The following is an 18,945-nucleotide window of genomic DNA, read 5'->3' on the forward strand; positions in this document are numbered from 1 at the left end:
ACCATACCAGAATAGCCAGCTTGAGCTACTATGCGTTGAGGCCGAAGAATGTAATGCGAACGCACGAATATCCCAGAGCATATGTAGAGCTGTAAGTTGCGCGGCTCCTAATACGGTAGTCTGGCGGAAGCCAGTGTTACATGAAATGGGTTCCGTCGGAGGTTCAGGGGAAACCAGAGGAGTCGATCATCCGGCTGCACGAGGCCTATATGTAGAAGACCCAATTAAAACGAACGATTGATATACTCTATCTAATGTAGCCTAGAGTACACGGGTGCTTGAGTGCTTGATGAGTGCTTGTCTTTCTATATGTGGCGAACGCTGGCCATATATCGGAGGTTCGCTAGTCGGACTAACGTTATCCCTTTGACCCGACCTATCAGATCTCATCATTACAGACCTAGCCACATCAGCCTCACGTGACTATGCAGGGATTTAAGGCATAATCACTGGACAGCAGGCTGCGATGGAAATGCAGGAAGGAACAAGGATCAAGTTGATATTCCAATGAAGGGATCACGTGACTTCCTACCATTTAACCTACCAAAGGAATGGTATACAGATGGTATACGAAATGGTAGGAAGCGAAGGATATATAAGGACACTCGTTCATGTACTTAGCTTAGTTCTTCGCGATCAATACAAGTCATTCAGCATTGGTTACCTTCTAGTTTCTGACTCGTCCGCACTTAACCAACAACTCAGTATACGTACTCGGTTGGCCTTGTTTCTCTATTCGCTACCTTTACCGTTCCTACTTATTGATTATCTTACGGAGCCTGGAGGGGGCGATATACCCATCGACGCATATGTCTTACTGAACCGGACCCGGAGGGGCATTAAGCACACAAATACTTGGAAGACACTTAGGGTAAGTGTCCTGTCTCGAAATACAACTAACTAGAACCCTAGGTACGATACGAGAGAAGCCAGGTTGTGACAGCCAAATGAGCTTCTGGTTGTCACGACTATGTCCCAGAGGCGCACCTCGCCAGAATCTAGAGTTAGGACTAGGGTCAGAGCATCAGGTGCCCAGGTACACCATTTGATATTCCCATCGCTTCTGATCACAAACCTGCAGTCTCCGGAACCTGCATCTCAAAGCCGAACTGTCAGACTCCTGATGTTGGTGCCAGTATATGATAGCTAGGGGCGAAAGAAACGATCTTGGTGTAATCTTGATGTCCTCGCAAGACCTTTCTGCGGGTCAAAAACACTGCGCCCAGAAGTTCCATCGTGTGAGCCCACAACACTATGACCAGGGAGTGACTATCCATAGAGTAGATAAGGCCTGATACGCAAGTTCGTTTTCTCTGAAAAGCTTTCACGCAGGCTCCAGTATTGGCATCTAAAAGCTTTGCTGGTTGTTCATATGACATTGGACACAGATTTTCACCATCAGGTGACTACTTAATATTCTTTATTAGGCCGATCTCTTCATGGCGTATCTTCCAGGTGCTGATGGTCGTATCGTATAGATGGATTCCGTAAGAGGTTGTAGCAAGGATGCGACCATTTGGCGACATAGCCATAAAATAGACCGAGGAGAGATATCCCTTTTTTTCTCATTTCCCAGTGGTAGGGTCCTTGCACCAAGGGCTGTAGTCATCTTGGGCAAGTCCAGGGATCTGCGACTGGAGATCTAAAGTAGAGGCTTCCAAGCGCCTAGTCTCTCGGTTCATTGTACGGATACACGCCTCCATATATAATAGTCTAACTAGTCGAAAGAATACGACGACGTCGGAAGCCAGGCTAATTTCTGCCAATATCTTTATTATGAAGCAGGAATAATTGTCCTTGTCTGGCCAATACAACAGCACCCAGACTGAAACAAATGCCTGCCAGCCCACGACAGCTAGGAAGAAAAGGTAGTCCATTAAGCGATTGTTCACGCTTAAAGATGAAACAAGAGCCTGATTGCGCGACAAGCATCAGTACTCGACCTATTTTCAGAGTCATCAATTGAAAGATTCAAGGCACTGAAATTGGGGTCCCAAATGTACACCCTTCCCATACCACTAGCTAATGTCAAAAGCCGACCATCTTCAGAGAAAGCCATGGATCGATAAATTCATTGAGATCAGACCAAATCGCTATCAACTACCGCTGGCCAGATTAATAATGTCTGGTTCAATAACATTGTCCAATTCTGCCTAGGTGTACCTAGGAATTTAGATTTTATCTTACATCTGGCTACGTATAGTGATGTTGGGCTGAATATAATCGAACTATCTGCGGCCCCAACGTAAAATTCAAATAATATATTAAATTAAAAACCTCGGAATCATGAAAAGATTCTTCAAGTAGGGAGTCCTGTTTCTGTAGGGTAGGTAGACAGTGCCCTTTCTGTTTACAGCAATCTTCAGACATCATAGGTTATGTATTGAGCACTCCTTTCGATATAATCTACCAACTGGACTTGTGGGTATACTCAGTCTCGTGAGGCATTTGCTACACATTTCGCTCATAACTGACCGATACTTCGTCTGTCCTCTTAATGCCTGCGGCGCGCCGAAGAATATCCTCATTGCTTTTATTGATAGCCCCGAGGTCCATGATGCTTCTTGGGTAAGAAACATTAGTTGCCTCGACTCCAGATGGCTCATGACCAGATTTCGAAAGTCTGCCGTATTTTCGGCCACTGCCATACATGGACAATTTGTAGGATGTGTTGCCAGAGGAGCTGCTCTTGCCATTCTCCCCGTACCTGATTTGGATGTAGAGAGGGCGCAAGATGGGAATCTAGGAACACATGATCGTGACGCAGCTCTCGGTAGCAGACCAGATGAGCATTGGCACGGTATCATCTGAAGTCCAGTCAGCTTTACGAGAGTCAGAAGATGTTTAGGGGAGAGAACGTACAGATGTACTCAGATGCACTCAGACCTGACAGGGCTACGGTGCGAATGATGCCGCATATACCGGCGCTGGAGCACATATGTCAGACCACAATACAAGAGAACGAGATTTGGGTGTTCCTTGCTTACAATACTCCAAGGCTGAGACCACAAGCAATAGTGATCTTCTCCTTATGCTTCATGTTGAGGTCCCAGATAACGAACCACGGGAGAATCGCGAAGGAGAAGTCGGCGGCGACGAACTATGCTGCAACAGGGATCAAGATTAGCACTCGTAGATACCAGTAATAGGCAACACCGCGCAGCACTCACACCCGACAGTGTAGCCAATTTTAGAGAAATCAAGCCAGCAATTTCCTTCCACAGTTGGGTTCCAAATTTTCTCAACTGGCACACACTGCACGACAACAGAAATGCTGGCGAACAACGTGATAATAACAGTGGTGATGAGGCAACCCCAGATAAACCAAATCTGGATCCGATTCCGCACGATTCGAAGAAGAAACACGCCAACAGCCAATTTACCCACGCCGATAACCATGATTCCCGCCACCTGACTGAACAATTCATACTTGACGGCTTTGACATATATGACCGGATCACCGACCTCGGTGCTCGGGCGTCCTAGATCATAGTGGCTCGCAACGGTGACGAAGACAGTGTAAACAATATGGAGAGCCTGTGACACGTTAGTTCTCGCATAGTAAATGTGGCATTATTGTTGTTGCTCTCACCAGTGCAATGCAGCATAGATAGTCATCAACGCCGACGGCATTCAAGATCTGTTGTCGTGTATAGAGCCTTAGCCCTACAAAAACAGCAAATATGACGACCACCATCCAAAGGACTCCATTGGCCATGGGTCCTAAGCCTCCGTACGCACTCATATCGAAGATGACCACTCCAGGTTCATGAAGAGAAGATAAGGCCCGTTGAGGTTAGAGAAGAAAGAATGTCACCCCTGACGAGAAGCTGTGGCCTCGAAAGTATTGGTATGGAGGTATCCTTGTCCTTTTCACTGAGCGACATCAATTCAAGCTCCTGATTGAAGACGTAAGTACGCCAAGATCCAGGCGCAGTGGTCATGATGGGTTACATGATATTCTACTACTTGTCCGAAAATAAAGCACGCCAGGATTGAGACCAAGGCAGAATTTGCGTGGGGATTTGCACATTGTGGTCTGTAGAGTCCTATATATGGAGGGCCATACCCATCCATTGAGCCTCGTATTCATAGGTTCTAAGTCCCTTTAAGCCATGGCTCCACATTCATGTCATAATAGGCGGGTTGTAGTATTTTCAGCAGTTAGAGACCCACTTCGAGTCTTGGACCTGAGCCGGGGAACTCTACGAACTTCCTCTGACAGAATGGCACAAATAATGATCCTCTGCGCTGGCCCCGTCGATGCCGATCCTTCTTGGAATCAGGTCAACTAAATGCAAGTCTTCGCTCGGATGCAAATACGTCTCCCGAGATTACCTGACGATCTTCCTGCGGGATGTTTTGAGTTTTGACAGATAACGCGCGGAAATGGTGCAGAGGCAAAGGCCTGCCTGACATTGTACCTCCAAGGGTTAAGGGGACTGATTATGGGACATTGTCCGTTAGCAGTGAGGGTGGTCACCGTTAGCCGGGCCCCAATTTCCCAATTAGACAATGGGCTTAAATTGGCGCTGCTAGCGAAAGTAAGATTCTAGGTCACCGGCCATGGGATGGCCTTAGCCCAACGTCCAATACGGACATATATACCGCAGCCCACACCGTCAGTCTGGGTTGGTATAATAATATTCCTATACTATACATTCCCCAGGAATTCAATTTACAAGTGAGATATGCCGAATCGAGCCCAAGAAGTCATTCCTGCCCTTGATGCAGTGAACCCTGAGGCATTTAGCGACAACGAAGTAGAACGCCTGCAGGTGCGCGCCGCAACACGTCGACTGCTCGCCAGGGTGGAGACACCCTATGAGCGTGCCTGGGGCTTCTGCTTCGAACATCCTGTCGTCTTCGCCGCTCTGCAGACATGCATCGACCTGGGCCTTTGGGAATCCTGGACGAGCACTGGGGGGTATGAGAAGTCCATCAACGAGCCGGTCCAGCTTACCAATGCCACCATTGATACAAACCTGCTGCGTAAGCCACATTGCCATGTGAATATCATCCAGCAAGACTCATCAAAGGCATACAGGCCGGCTCTTCCGCTTGCTAGCAGCCTTCAACATTGTCGAGGAGACAGCGGAAGACAATTTTAAACCGACAGCATTCTCGTACGCCATCGGCGACGAGAGCACCAAGGTTCGCGCCTCGCTTCAAGCAGCGTAAGCACGCACTACACGCATCCTTTAGCTTCCCCCACTATACTAATCTCGTAGCCAGAACATATCAATACCTTGCAGCTGGCCACAACCTGCCGGCCTATCTGGCCAAGACCTCCTACAAGGAGCCTACGGACTTCATCTCGAATAATTACTCGGACGCAGACCCTGATGGCCTCAACTTCTTTGGGCGACTCCAGCAGAATCCCACTCACTATGAAGCTTTCACCGGCCATATGGAGGCCTGGACAGCATGGAAAACCCCATGGACCAAGGTATACGACACGGCCCGACTGCTTGATGGTGCGAGGTTGGACGATGCTTCTCCATTCGTTGTTGATGTGGGTGGTAACACTGGGATCGATATTTCCCACGTCCTCGCCAAGCATCCGGACCTCCCCGCTGGAACGCTCGTCTTGCAAGATGTCCCGGAAGTCATCGCCAAGGCCCAGGTGGACAAGGAAATCACAGCTATGTCTCATGACTTCTTTCTCCCACAGCCGGTCAAAGGTGAGATAAGAGACACCGCGGCTCAGAAAGTTAGGTCTGTACGCTAATGCCTAAAACGCAGGCAGCCGAGCTTACTTCATGCATGCCGTGATTCACGATTGGCCAGATGACAAGGCCAAACAACTACTAGTCAACACAAAAGATGCAATGGTCAAGGGATACTCCAAGCTCTTCATCTACGACATTGTTCTTCCCCCCACGGGGGCGAGCATTAGCCAGGCTACAATGGACGTGGAGATGATGTCGTTACTTTCGGCTTCTGAGCGGACGCAGGGTGCATGGGAGAAGCTGTTGACCGAAGCTGGGCTGAAGATTGCCAACTTTTGGCCTGACCCTCGGGAGTATGAGATGATAATTGAAGCTGAGGTTGCGTAGGTTTGAAACTCCCTGCAAATGTCTGATTTAAACTGTTACCTTAAGAGGATACATGTCAAAATGGTACTTGAGCATGTTTATTTGTACCTCTAGGTCTCTTGATTTAGTACTAGGGCTACAAAGGACTCATAATTAATAACGCATCAATCTAATGTTGAGCATGGTGATGTCTTCATGACCATTACTGTAGAGAGCTCCCACGATCCTATCAAGGAGGGTGTGACCTCCATCCATCAGCAGCTCACCCGACCGTTTTATTCCTGGGTTTGGCTAATTGGTGATGAGTATGGAACCGCAACTGACTTCCCCCGAAAGCAGCAAGGATGGCAGAGCACCCTACTTCTGTTTCGTGAGTTGACATTTCCTCTGGTAAATAACGATCTTGTCAAGAAGGAGCAGGCCCCATGGCGTGTCATCGGAGATTCTACTGACGACTACGTTACGCTCGAGACTCGGAATCGACATCATCCGGGAGCAATACGGCTTCATGAAACAATTCCGAAAAGGTCCGCGCGTGGCTCTGATTTTCAGGCCGGTTTCCGAATCCTTTAATCAGAGCACGAGTTTACTACCATCTACTACCCATTCTCCAACGAGTCAATATGTATCAACCGCGACAACACCAGCGCTGCCGCACAGACCACAGGTGGATTAGACAATTCTCCCGAGTCTGGTAGCCTGCGCCTTTTCGACATCAGCGAAGGCGAGGAAGATGGCGATTAAATAATCGAGACTCTAAACCTCAATATCATGGTCGACGACGGTGTTTTGGAAGTGCACACCAACTCGCGCTTTGCGCTGTCTACTTGGGCTCGGTGGTCTGTGCAAGGGTTACCCTGAGAGAATCCATTAAGTGATATATTCTCGAGTACCATTCATTAAACGGCCAATAAATTGATTTTTATCGCATATATGCGTTTTGTGTACTATGTGATGTCTCGAATCATTCTTCATTGATTTAGGACATGAATTTCGACCCCCAATACTTTCTCAACGCTGTATACTGGTGACGGTGAGTATGCACGCACTACAGAGGGAAGTGCTTGTGATCCAACCAGCGTGGCTCACTAGGTCAGGGCCAGACGAAGGTGCCAATACATACAAAGGTACATATATTGTAGGAAGGGGGCGAGAGTTGAAGATCTAGTTAGATTGGAATCCCTCCTTAGTGCGCAGTAGCGACTACCGACGGCACAATAATCACGACCAAAAGTACAGCAACACCAAAACCAACACATAAAATACACAGCCATTACCTATTCCTCTTCACGGCCGTCGAACCATCCCCATCTGTAGGTGGCTGCGGCTGCGGTGGTATATCATGTCCATATGATAGGTCCCGTCAGACTGTTCGTTTGAGTCTGAGGAAAGACGGGGTATTTGTCGTTGTGCTCTGGTATATAGAGAAAAGGGGGCTTAGAAGGACTTCTATTCTTAGCTGCATGCGGTGCGCTGTTAGGGTTTCGTTCGATATGCTCCGGTGGGCTTCTGTTCTGGACAGCATGCGGTGCACTGTTGGGGTCTTGCTCGATATATGCGAGTTCCTATTGCTCGATTATTAGTTTCGGGGGTTGATTGGTTCATTGAATAAGGAAACATGGCAAGTACATACCATATTGTTTGTATAATTCAGTTAGTTGCCAGATATTCTGGACTGGATAATGATGGAATGCATTTCCCTTTTGCTTTTCTGATAGGCTACGCCTTGGTTAGTAAGGAGCGCGTGTCAATTGGCATTTTGATAAGAGAAGTGAAAAGGAATAGCGATCAGGGGGAATACGAGGAAAAGCAAATATGAGTTGACAAGGCTATGGCCATTCGTGAACGAGGCTGATGAAAAGAATAAGGCGGGAGAAAATCAGTCTGCATGTACAGGCAATCTATTAATAACAATACATCTAAATATACACCATCTATTCAACCTTACTCTCCCTCTTTCGTCTTTCAACAACTTCCGTAACAGCCTGCTGCACCTCCGGGCTACTCCTTACACCACTCAACACCAACCCCTCCTTCATACCCTTCCTCAATGCCGCAATTCCCTCTTTATCGCCCCGGAACGGCGCATATCCCATCTGCAACAGCCTTGTTGCCTCTAGATCTGTCGCGCGGGAGAGGTTCACCATCTGTCCTAGTTTCTGCATCGTCTCTTTGTCGAGGCGTTCTCCCGGTGTCGAGGGCGATTTCTTTGCTAGCTCTGGTGGCGTGAGTTGAGAGATGAAGATGTGCAGTATAATAGAGGCTTGGCGGGCGATTTGAAGGACTTGAAATGGAAGGAGATAGAAACTGATGGAGTCGGAGATTTGAAGAGTGTTGCGCAGGCCTTCGGGGAGGAGGGAGGCCGGCGTGAAGACTGCAAGATGGCTATGGGTAATCAGGGTGAGTTCGAGAGTAAGGAGGGCCGCGAAGGTTAAGAAGCGCCACTGCCAGTCACTGTTAGTTGCTGTTTTCGTGTTTTGCACAGAGTAGAGAACACTCACGTAGCGCCCCCAATCCGACCACCAAGTAAAGTTCAAAAAGATGATCGTCACAAACCCGCCCACATACTGCGGGATAATCGACCGCTGCATAGCCGCATATAAGAAATCCTGCATCGTTTTCTCATTCCCCCAATTCAAAATTGAAGGCCCGAACCGATCATACGCGAACCGCTTAGCCGGATCCAACAGCGTGTCCTGTGCCAACTTCAAAAACACAAAATAATCATCTCCGCCGCTGCCATATCCATCACCTGCTGCATGGCCCAATTTGTCCGGATGGTGCTGCGCAGCCAATCGTCGGAAGCGCGACTTGATCGTCCGGTCGTTGGCGAGCGGGGAGACTCCCAGCGCGCGGTAAAAGTCGCCGGCGACTTGGACATTGTGGAAGGTATCATAGAGGGTGTAGAGGAGATAGCTGGTAATTACTAGAATGAAGATGCGACGGCGATGGCGCGCATATCGTGGGGAGGGAGGTTGGGGTCGAGGTTCGCCGGCGCGAACGGTGATTCCGTAGTAGACGTTTTGGAGGAGCGATGTGGCATACTTGTATTGTTAGTATAGCGCGGTGCTAAGCACTAGCGAAGAACTTACATTAGGAAGGAATGCCCATCCTAGGAATGAGAGAATGGACGACATGGCTGTATTATGTATGTTGGAGGAGTTCCTGATCTGCAATTTGGCAGTTGTTATCTGGATTGATAGTTCCTGGGTACGCTTAGTCAGCCATGCATCGTCAACGACGTTGTTTGCCTTCTCTTCTATAGCTTTTCAATAAGAACAGAAATTATCCACTAGTTTACAGTATGGGGATCCAGCGTATGTCAGTTAATTATCGAACTGAGTATGAGCGGTGAAACTAGACGGTATAAAGAGTCGACTCGTCCCATACCTGGGTAAGCGTCCAATTATATTCTACTTCATTCTACTATTGCAACAACGGAAGTATTGGTTTTGACTGCAAGTTCCCATGATCCTAACGCTTAAGAGAAGGGATTACTTTGACAACATCCACAAATCCAAACACGCAACAAAATGACAACCTTCAAAATCACCCACTTCATCCCATTAAAGCACCAGCTCCAAATCCTCCCCTCACCGATAACCCGCATCTGCGTAGTAGCTCACTAGCAACAAGCAGACACAAACCACTGGTGTTTCTGTCCTCCAAACATCTCCCGAGTCCTCCATCTGCCTGGACTGCCAACCCAGCTACAGCGTCCCAAGCACTGCTATCCAAGGCGGCTCCGAAGCAAACCCGATCACCCCGGAGCTGCCGTATCTTGTGCTACCTGATACGCAGACATATTTGCTCTCAATGTGGTTCCGGGAGTTTATGATAGGCAGGTTGAGCATGACTGCATGGGCGTCATAAGTACGAGTTTGATTCGAAGGGGATGGTATGTAGGGTTTGGGTGACGGAGCAAATGTATTTTTTCCTGAGGCTGAATATCAGCACGGATGAGAAGCAGGTTGCTGCTGCGAAGGGGTGATTCTTTTGTTGTGGCCGAATCAGACGCCGAACCCGCTCGACCAGGCGGCTTAATATCAGTAACGGCCGAGATCGAGCGCTGCCTTAACTATTGCTAGCATGAAAAAGAAAAGCTATCTGAGAGAAACACGACGTTTGAACAACCCGTATCAAGAAGCTTGCTACATCTTGCTAGTCTAGGAGGAGAACGACTAGGGTTAGGACATTGCACGACATTGGTATCGGCACCGCAATAAATCTTATCGTTGTTTTATTCCAGCAACGTATTAGCTACGATCTGATACATAGTCTCTCAAACAAGAACAGTATGCCAATTTTAGTCCTTGGTTATGAGGGCTCAGCATTGGAAGACCTACGATGTCCCAAAAAGGCAGCCATCTTCACCGCCAACCACACCGCCTACCATTCCCATTTTCCAGCCAAAAAAAAAAAAAAAAGCAAGACAATCTCCAACCGCAAGCAAAATCCAATATCAACCCGTCGCTCCCCAGCGCAAGCTGGATAATCACAACTCCAACCATGGCAGCCGACGCAATGGATCTCGACTCAAACCCACCCACCACAATTGACCTCCCCGAGCGCAAGCGCAAGCACAAGTCACAAGACTCGACCTCCACCAAGAAGCGCAAGTCCGATGAGAAGAAGAGCAAGAGCAAGTCTGCCTCCAGCTCCAAGAGCAAGAATGCTGGGACGAAGCAGACACAGACGATCCCGGACTCGCCATACTCCTTGATCACTGCAACGCTTTATCTCCCCCTGTCGCCTATCTCTATTTCTCCGACTCATGCGCTTGCTTCGCTGCTGGCCGAGCACCTTTCCCCTCTCCTCTTAACCTACTACCCGCCGTTAAAGGGTATCGTCCTTGCGTACTCGAACGCTTCGATATCGTCCACCCCACCAAGCACCTCGTCAGCGCAGTCGCAAGACCCTAGCCCGCAGCCATTGACCCTCGCGACATCCGCGAACGAATACGGTGTCCTCTACGTCTATCTGACAGCCACATTCCTCGTCTTCAGGCCGCAGCGCGGCCAGATCCTTGAAGGCTGGGTGAACGTGCAGTCCGAAGGCTTCCTAGGCGCAGTAGTCCTAAACCTATTCTCCGTGGGCATCGAGCGGAAACGCCTCCCCACAACCTGGAAATGGATCCCCCCAGGCGAGGAAGCCCCCACAGCCAACAAAACAGACGATGAAAGCGACACCGACTCCGCAGCGAAGGACTTCGATCCTGAAAAGGAACACTTCACACCTGTTTCCCTCGCCTCGGACGCAAACCCGCTCTCGGAAACAACGCCTAACCCTGTCCCTGAAGGCCAAGAAGAAGGTGAGGATGAGTCTGCGGAAGGATACTTCCAGTCAGTTTCCGGCCACCGCGTCCGCGGAACCGTTCGTTTCCGTGTTCTTGATGTCGATGTTATCCCTGGTACAGACCGTGAGCGCGGGTTTATGAGTATCGAGGGGAGCATGCTTTCGCGCGAGGAGGAGGAGAGGGTTGTTGAGGATGAGAAGAATGGGATTTTGAGCACTGCGACGCCGAGAAGGCCGGCTGCTAGTGCGATTACTATGTCTGGGGCGTTACCGATTGCGCCTGCGACTGCGACTGTGACGGTTGATGAGCCTAAGGTCGAGGAACAGGAACAAGAACAGGAGCAGGAACCTGAGCCTGCTGTGGAGACGCCTAGTAAGCCAAAGGGGAAGAAGAGCAAGTCGGATGATAAGGAGACGAACGAGAAGAAGGAGAAAAAGTCCAAGTCCAAGTCGGACGACAAGGAGAAGAAAGAGAAGAAGTCGAAGTCGAAGAAGGTGAAGGAGGAGAAATGAATTTTAACTACCTGATCTTGTGTATACTGCCATATACTACTACACTACTGTATATTTGATTTTGGGCGTTAGGGCAATCAAAACATCAGACCATAACACATTGCATATATTCATTATTACGAAGTACTCACGAACTATCCATTACCAAAGGGAAAGAGAAAGAAGCTAAATCTTAACACTCTCCGGCACCCCAACCCTCAAAACATCCACACCCCCCTCAATCTCCCCCTTACTCGGCATCCCCCCCCTCCTCATCAACTCCGCACTCTTCGCCATAACCGGATCCATCGCCATACTAGCAACCGCAACAACCGTCTCCCCCAGACAATAATACGCCGCAAACTTCGCATTCTCCGGCTCCCCCTTCAACACCACCCCATCCCACCCCTTAGGCGTATTCCCGCAGTACCGTAGCTGCGCGCCCAGCGCGGACCAGAATATGGGGATGAAGGTTTTGGGTTTAAGGGTTTTGAGCGGGGAGGGGGCGTGGGTGATGCAGCGGGCGACACCGCGGCCGGCATTCTGCGCGACGTTCCAGTGTTCGATGCGCGTGTGGGTTCCCGTGCCTGGGTCTGTGCCGGGCCCATGGTAGGGGTATGTGGCTATGTCACCAATGGCGAAGACGTCCTCGTTCGAGCCGGGCACGGCGAAGTGCTCGGTTGTTTTTATGGAGCCGTCTTTTTCGAGGGTTATGGCGGGGTTATTCTGCAGGAAATCTGTTGCTGGGCGGACGCCGACGCCCAGGACGACTAGGTCGGCTGGGAGCTCGGTGCCGTCTTTTAGGTGCACGGCGCCGACCTTGCTAGGGTCCGAGGGGGAGGGAGTCGCTTTGTCGACGGAGGCGGAGAGTTTGAAAGTGACGCCTGCTTTTTCGAGGTTGGATTGGAAGATGCGACCGACTTGTTCGCCCATGATGGATTGCATGGGGACTTTGTCCATGCCGACGATTGTGACGGAGTTTTCCTTGGCAAGGGCGTTGCCGACTTCCATGCCGATGAAGGAGCTGCCGATGACGACGATTTTCTTGTTCTTTTGCTCTCCAACGGCGGCAAGGATGGCCTGCACGTCTGTTACGAAACGGAGGAGGAAGATATTGGCTAGGTCTTTGAAGCCGGGGAGGGGGAGGGCACGGGGAACACCGCCGGTTGCGAGGACGAGTTTGGTGTATGGGTAGGTTTTGCCAGATTGGGTTTTAACGACCTTTTGGTTGAAGTCGACGGAGGTCACTTCGTCTGAGACAGTGTTGATGGCTGCATTCTCGTACCACTCGCGAGGTCGCCAGAGGAGTTTCTCGGGGTCGGGAATTAGGGCCTTGGACAGCTTGGTGCGATCGATAATAAGGTTCGGTTCCCTGGAGATGACGGTGACGGGTCCTTTATACTTCAATTCCCGAATAGCCTGGACAAGGCCAAGGGTACCGCTCCCACTGTTCTTGTCAGCATGCACATATACTAGCATGAGAGTTGTATAACATACCCGCCAACAACAACAACACCCCCCTCCCCCTCCGCAACCCCCCTAACAACCGGATTCCTCTGCCCAGCCTTAACCTTCTCCTCATCTGCTTTAATCCAAACCCCGCCATCCCTCTCAAAGACCTCAAACTTCTCCAACGCATTCGGCGCCGGCGCGTCCTCCACATCCCCACTGCTTACATTAAAACACGCTCCGTGCCACGGACAAGTAATCCGTCCATCCGGAGACACCACACCAAGCTTTAAAGGAGCACCGTAGTGCGTGCAGCGGGGGCTCATGGCGTGGTATTTGTCATTTACACGGACGACGAGCACTTTGCCGTCTTGGATGCCGTCGATTTCGGCTTCGACTTTTTCCATGTTGGGGATGGAGGAGAGGGAGGAAAGGTCTTTGAGGAGGTATTCTTGGGGCATTTTGGCGGTTGAGAATGGCCTAGCTGAGGAGGAACAACAGGAAGAGAGGTATGGAGAGGAAGTATAAGACCGAGATTGTTTTGGTGATGACGATGGATGGACGCAACACGAGCACGAGCAGATGCTGGAATTGCGGCAGCCACAGCGACAGGTACTTTGACGAGACGAATATGAAGAAAGAGTAAAAAGAGAAGAAGAGAGAGGAGGATGTCGAACGGTCTTTAAAGAGGACAAGGGTAGACAGATACGCGAGCGGGGGAGATGCATTTACAAGGTAGACTAATGTCCAATATGAAAGATATAATACTGTACCGGGGTAGAAATGCTTGATGTATAGCCAACGAATGTCCACTGAATTGAATATGGTGCAATCATATCAACAACATACATGCCGATGTTTCCATGAATCTGAAGCTAATTACCCGTTTCGGAAACCAGATGACGTCGCGGTGAAAGCAGTACCTGGCCAATCATGTTGGGCGTATTAATGTTCAGAACCGGTTAAGGTATATGTCGTACAACGGACAGAGCAGTCATCATGAGAACATTACATATAGACAGTATCATACAACTATATACACGCAAAAATACACAAGAAATCAAGTCCTCCTCCGCCTCCCCTTCAAACTCGGCGGACTAACACCACCACCCTTCGACTTCCTCGCCCGTCGCTGCGTAGACGGGATTTTCTTCTGCGCCCATCCGGGACCCTTTGGTAGTCGTTGCGACTTTGCGAAGTCCTCATCACTGCCTCCGGGGGACGCGGGTGGGCTGGATTGAGTCAGGTCTACAAAATCGTTGTCGGAGAACTGGGATGCGGGTGGTGGTTCGTGGTCCTTTGTAAGAATGTCTTTCTGTTTTGTCTTCCTTGTTTTCACGGACGCCTTGCCATTGGGATTCCGGGACGGAGCTCGTTTGGGGGTTTCTTGGGATTTGGTCGTAGATTTGAGGTTGTTGGGCGCGTGTTTCGTCTTGTGTGGAGGCGGAGAGGGCGAGAAGCCCACGAACTTAGGGTCGTCGTCTTCGTTGTAGGGGGAGATTCGGTCCTCTGCTATTTCGGATTCCCGGCGTTGACATTCTTCATGGGCCTTTTCAATATCGTACAATGGACTCGGGACGAAGTTGTTGTCCGAGGTGCATGGTTTGCGCTTGGGACTGCCTTCTTTTCTATCCTCATCTTAAAATTTGCCATTTTTCCGTTGTGCAACCAGTGAAGAATCCTGTATCACACTCCTCATTGTCGGGAAAAGTTTGAATTAAGAGGATATCAGGCTAGCAGGACTGCTTATTGGTTGTAGATCGTCTTCGCTGACTCCGGGGCCGTTATCCAGATGTGTTGGCCGGTTCCCGGCTGATTGCTCGTTACTGCTTTGTTTGGGATCTTGAGTCGATTGTTGGCCGCTGCTATTATCCTGGTTCGCAGCGGCATCCTCTGCCGATTCAGGTTGTTCGCGCTGGGCAGACTCGGGAGGTGACTGGCTTTCTATTTGAGGAGACCGGAAACCTTCAAACTTGGGGGACTTCACGGTAGGGCTCTCCCTGCGCTCGCGGGCATTACTGCCACTTCTATCCTCCTTGGCAGAGCCAGTCTCAGCAGCTTCATTCGCAGAATTAATGATACAATAGACACCATTGACCTGCGAGTCGATATTTACATCATTGCCCGCAGGAGGACGCTCTTCTTCGATCGATTTATTTGGGACAGGTTCCGGACGATCCTCAACAGACTCTACAACTGGAGAGCTTCAATCATGTGAGCAAATTAATATGAATGCAAGGAATTAATTTACTGACATGTCGTTATCTCCATCTCCATCGCCCTGTCCAACACTCTCACCAGCACGCAGAAGCTTCGGTTCAATGAAATTTGCAAACGACATCTCCCGGAACCCATCATCATCTTCATCGTCCTCGAACCCCGGCATCTCGAATCCACTGTACAGACGAGGTCCCTCGTCTTCATCGTCCTCATTGTCATTGGTTACTGGCTGTCTGCGATGGCGCTTTGCGAGGCGGAGTTTGAGAACGTTGTCTTCTTCGAAGATCTCGTGGATTTCGGCGACGCGGTAGTCAGATACTCTGGGTTGCCAGTTTGTGTCTTTAGACATGTCGAGTTGTTTATATGCGATGATCGAGGCTTCCTTGAGGTCGTCTTCGGTCAGGTCGGAGATTGTGCTCATATCCTTTGGCAATTCAGGGAGATCGGCCTCCACGTCTTCGGACTTCTCAGGTACGACCTGCTCATGCTCAACTTCACCCGCCTCCACTCCGTTCGACTGCTCCTGCATCTGATCGACATCGTCGTACTCAAGCTGCATATCCCCATTCTCATAATCCCAGTTACCATCGTATCCGTCCTCGTAGCCCTCGTAGCCCTCGTAGCCTTCGTCATACCCATACTCCCCATCACCCCCATCATATACCTGGATCCTCTCCTTTCTTTTCCTCTTCTTCCCCCATCCCTTACGCTGTCTGATAATCTCATGTGCTTTCTCATCCCAACGCTGCTCAAAAGGAAAAGGTGGGGCAGTCAGCTCGATATCATCAAATACACATTCAGTAGCGCGAATGATAAGCTTGTCTTCCCAGTTCTCGTCCTTGTCATCTTCCGGCTCTTCAGGTTGTTCTTCTGCCTCGACGGGCCGCTGGGATTGGAAGTTGTTGACTTTCCCGGCTAGCTTTTTGCGGGTGGCTTCTTCTTCTTCTTTGGATTTTGGTGTTCTGACACCTAGGGATCCGAAGAGGAGACGTCGGCTGCTGGCGACATCTAGTGAGCGCCTTTTCGCAGGCTCGGCTTGGACGTCTTCCATAGCTATATTGTCTTTTGGTTGTTCCTGCTCTTGCTCCTCCACATCGACATCAACACTTTCAGCTTCAAGATCGCGCAGCAGTTTTTGTCGTTTGGCGATAAACTCTACTTGTTCCCGATCTTTTTCATCCTGGGTCTGTTTCTCTTCCGCAGCCTGGGCGGATGGTGCCTTTTCCTCAGTAAACGCATCAACATCAACGCCGCCAGCTGCAAGATCACGAAGCAACTTTTGCCGCTTTGCTTCAAATTCAGCCTGCTCCTGCTTCTTAACATCCCGCTTTTCGACGGTTGCAGGCTTAGCTAGGACGCTGACATCAAAGTTCCAGTCTCCGTTTCTCTCCTCCCATTCTCGCAATGCGGTAAAGTCCGCCTGCTCAGGCAGGACGCCGAACTCTTTCAGCTTTGATAGCCGTCGTCGTAACTTGTTGCGCTGGTTGCTTTTCTTAGTTCGTAGAGAACCTAGACCGGGTGGATTGACTTTGAGATCGTGCGCAGCGCGCTTGCGCTCTTCTTCCTCGTCCTCCGAGTCATCCGAATCAGAAGAATCGGAGGATTCTGACGAGTCACTCGACGAGATACTTGAGACGTCTTTGTCTTCATCATCGTCTGAGGACGACGACGATGATGATGACGAGTCACTCGATATGCTGCTGTCACTATCGGAATCGCTGCCAGGGCTCTCCTTGCTTAAGATCGACCTTGAGGGGGATGGCTGCTTCGCACTCGTGGGAGATTTCGTTTTGGGAGACTTCACCTTGTGAGATGCTGGTGACTCCTGCTGTTGCGCTTGCCTTCCGCTCTCGAACCTGACAGACTTCGAAACTTGACGTCCTCCGGGGGATCGTAGGATTGGGGATTTGAGAGATGGAGATTGCCCGAGCACAACACTGCCTTGCACCGTAGGACTCTTTGTTAATCGCAATCGTGAGGGTTGTTCTTCATAGACACCCTGCAGATCAAAACCGGACATATGCATATCTTCTTTCAGTTCTTGTAGTTCCTGGGTTAGATCCTCAGCTTCAACCTCAGATTCAACATCAGATGCATCACTCTCAGGGACGCGGGCATCCTCGCGCTTTTCCTCGATTCTTTCTGCAATAGGGTGTCGAATGACCGTTTCATCATCACCATAACCAGCCTCGTCATCTTCATTATCATCTTCGCTATCTTCACCCTCATGGTAGTCCTCGTAGAAATCCTCATCGTCCGCTTCATTGTAACCACCATGCTGATCCGGCAGCTGTGAGAGTGCTTTTCCAGTAGCTTCATAATCAACCGGTGCCCATTCAGTATCCTCTTCCTCATAACCCCCACCATAAAAAGTGCGCCGCTTCTTTCTCGGAGGAATATCAATAGCAGGTCTCGAAGATGTCGATCGTTTCAAATATGGCCTTCCAAACGGTACCCCGTCGATAAGATGCTTCCCGTCCACCGAAATCTGATGACGACCTGAAAGCCGCCTAGCTCGTAAATCGGAAGTCTGCAGTGACCGAATCCTACAGCAAACAAAAAACATTAGCTCCCGAACAAACCCAAAAGGCAATCATAAAGGAAGCACTCACACAACCTCATCCCCATCCCTCAACAAACCCCCCACATCCATATAATGCAAACACTCAGACCCTGCAATCTCAACCACATAATCCTCCAGCCCCCACTGTCCCGTAGACCTATCTCCGAATAATCTCGGCTCCGTCTCGAGCGGGACAACCTCGTTCACGTCTTCTAGCAGCTGCGCAATTGTGTACCCGCTGTTCGCGAACAAGGCATTCGGGGCGCGGGTTGATGCAATCGCGGACGAGCTCGCTGAGGGTTTGTAAGAGGCACTTTGTTCGAGGGAAAGCGAGGATGTTGACCAGAGAATGCGCGTCACGGGGAGGCCGTGGCGCTGGATGACGAGGTGGAGACGCATGCTTTTTTCCTCGGGTTGGGATGAAATGAACTAGGTCTTTGGCGGGAAAACCATGGATAGAAGAGGTAATGTTGAAGAGGGAGAATCAGCAGTTGTGGTGTTCTTGCGAGCGACGCAGAGGGAAAGTAAGTCGCAGTTAGCGGGAGATGAGCGACGCGGAGATTATTCCGTAGCAGATGAATGTATAGCAGAAAATCTGACACAAGGTGGCTGGATTAATAGCTCCCAAGTTAAATCCACCGTTGACTGAAGAGCATTAGCAGCGCATCTTGAGCTGGAGAGTGAATTCAGACGGTGTTGGACCGCGAACTGGAAGCTTTCGAAGTGCACCCGCTAAACCCGTTTCGAACAGACACCTTAGGCAAAGATGTACTTCCATAGAACTACTGACGAATAAATTATGGACTTTATTTACATGAACAGAAAAGAGTATGAATAGGATGTAAAAGCACAATCCACAAGTAGCAATATTAAAAAGCATATGTGCAA

At 49.8% G+C, this 18,945-nt stretch overlaps 8 protein-coding genes across 8 annotated transcripts; 3 read left to right on the plus strand and 5 right to left on the minus strand.

Moving 5' to 3' along the window:
- Positions 1-2,451: 2,451 nt before the first annotated feature.
- EURHEDRAFT_515671 (uncharacterized protein) lies at positions 2,452-3,745 on the minus strand (the record flags this gene model as incomplete). The annotated part of the gene is made up of 6 exons (XM_040786400.1): positions 2,452-2,742; positions 2,764-2,807; positions 2,863-2,927; positions 2,988-3,100; positions 3,157-3,537; positions 3,593-3,745. The coding sequence occupies 6 exons, from the start codon at positions 3,743-3,745 to the stop codon at positions 2,452-2,454; spliced, it is 1,047 nt and encodes a 348-aa protein (XP_040638624.1).
- An 831-nt stretch (positions 3,746-4,576) lies between these two features.
- On the plus strand, positions 4,577-6,226 carry EURHEDRAFT_412790 (putative O-methyltransferase). The gene is made up of 4 exons (XM_040782006.1): positions 4,577-4,992; positions 5,048-5,177; positions 5,236-5,684; positions 5,746-6,226. The coding sequence occupies exons 1-4, from the start codon at positions 4,692-4,694 to the stop codon at positions 6,057-6,059; spliced, it is 1,194 nt and encodes a 397-aa protein (XP_040638625.1). The 5' UTR covers positions 4,577-4,691; the 3' UTR covers positions 6,060-6,226.
- A 7-nt stretch (positions 6,227-6,233) lies between these two features.
- Positions 6,234-7,030, plus strand: EURHEDRAFT_538204 (uncharacterized protein; the record flags this gene model as incomplete). Its single annotated transcript, XM_040787351.1, has 2 exons — positions 6,234-6,594; positions 6,616-7,030. The coding sequence occupies 2 exons, from the start codon at positions 6,234-6,236 to the stop codon at positions 6,780-6,782; spliced, it is 528 nt and encodes a 175-aa protein (XP_040638626.1). The 3' UTR covers positions 6,783-7,030.
- Positions 7,028-7,750, minus strand: EURHEDRAFT_412791 (uncharacterized protein). The gene is made up of 2 exons (XM_040782007.1): positions 7,672-7,750; positions 7,028-7,603 (listed from the first exon to the last, which is right to left on the minus strand). The coding sequence occupies exons 1-2, from the start codon at positions 7,672-7,674 to the stop codon at positions 7,379-7,381; spliced, it is 228 nt and encodes a 75-aa protein (XP_040638627.1). The 5' UTR covers positions 7,675-7,750; the 3' UTR covers positions 7,028-7,378.
- Positions 7,751-7,871: 121 nt separating this feature from the next.
- On the minus strand, positions 7,872-9,197 carry EURHEDRAFT_386697 (J domain-containing protein). Its single transcript, XM_040779691.1, has 3 exons — positions 9,131-9,197; positions 8,540-9,082; positions 7,872-8,482 (listed from the first exon to the last, which is right to left on the minus strand). Exons 1-3 carry the CDS (start codon positions 9,173-9,175, stop codon positions 7,973-7,975), a joined length of 1,098 nt encoding a protein of 365 aa, XP_040638628.1. The 5' UTR covers positions 9,176-9,197; the 3' UTR covers positions 7,872-7,972.
- A 1,290-nt stretch (positions 9,198-10,487) lies between these two features.
- EURHEDRAFT_412793 (DNA-directed RNA polymerase I subunit RPA43) lies at positions 10,488-12,319 on the plus strand. The gene has a single exon (XM_040782008.1). It carries the CDS (start codon positions 10,548-10,550, stop codon positions 11,844-11,846), a length of 1,299 nt encoding a protein of 432 aa, XP_040638629.1. The 5' UTR covers positions 10,488-10,547; the 3' UTR covers positions 11,847-12,319.
- On the minus strand, positions 11,920-14,109 carry nfr1 (putative AIF-like mitochondrial oxidoreductase (Nfrl)). The gene is made up of 2 exons (XM_040782009.1): positions 13,323-14,109; positions 11,920-13,272 (listed from the first exon to the last, which is right to left on the minus strand). Exons 1-2 carry the CDS (start codon positions 13,733-13,735, stop codon positions 12,012-12,014), a joined length of 1,674 nt encoding a protein of 557 aa, XP_040638630.1. The 5' UTR covers positions 13,736-14,109; the 3' UTR covers positions 11,920-12,011.
- A 574-nt stretch (positions 14,110-14,683) lies between these two features.
- Positions 14,684-18,747, minus strand: EURHEDRAFT_75374 (uncharacterized protein). The gene is made up of 3 exons (XM_040787644.1): positions 18,107-18,747; positions 15,530-18,040; positions 14,684-15,478 (listed from the first exon to the last, which is right to left on the minus strand). Exons 1-3 carry the CDS (start codon positions 18,454-18,456, stop codon positions 14,992-14,994), a joined length of 3,348 nt encoding a protein of 1,115 aa, XP_040638631.1. The 5' UTR covers positions 18,457-18,747; the 3' UTR covers positions 14,684-14,991.
- Positions 18,748-18,945: the final 198 nt, after the last annotated feature.

The sequence above is a fragment of the Aspergillus ruber genome (genome assembly GCF_000600275.1).
Source record: "Aspergillus ruber CBS 135680 unplaced genomic scaffold scaffold00014, whole genome shotgun sequence".
NCBI classification, from domain to species: domain Eukaryota; kingdom Fungi; phylum Ascomycota; class Eurotiomycetes; order Eurotiales; family Aspergillaceae; genus Aspergillus; species Aspergillus ruber.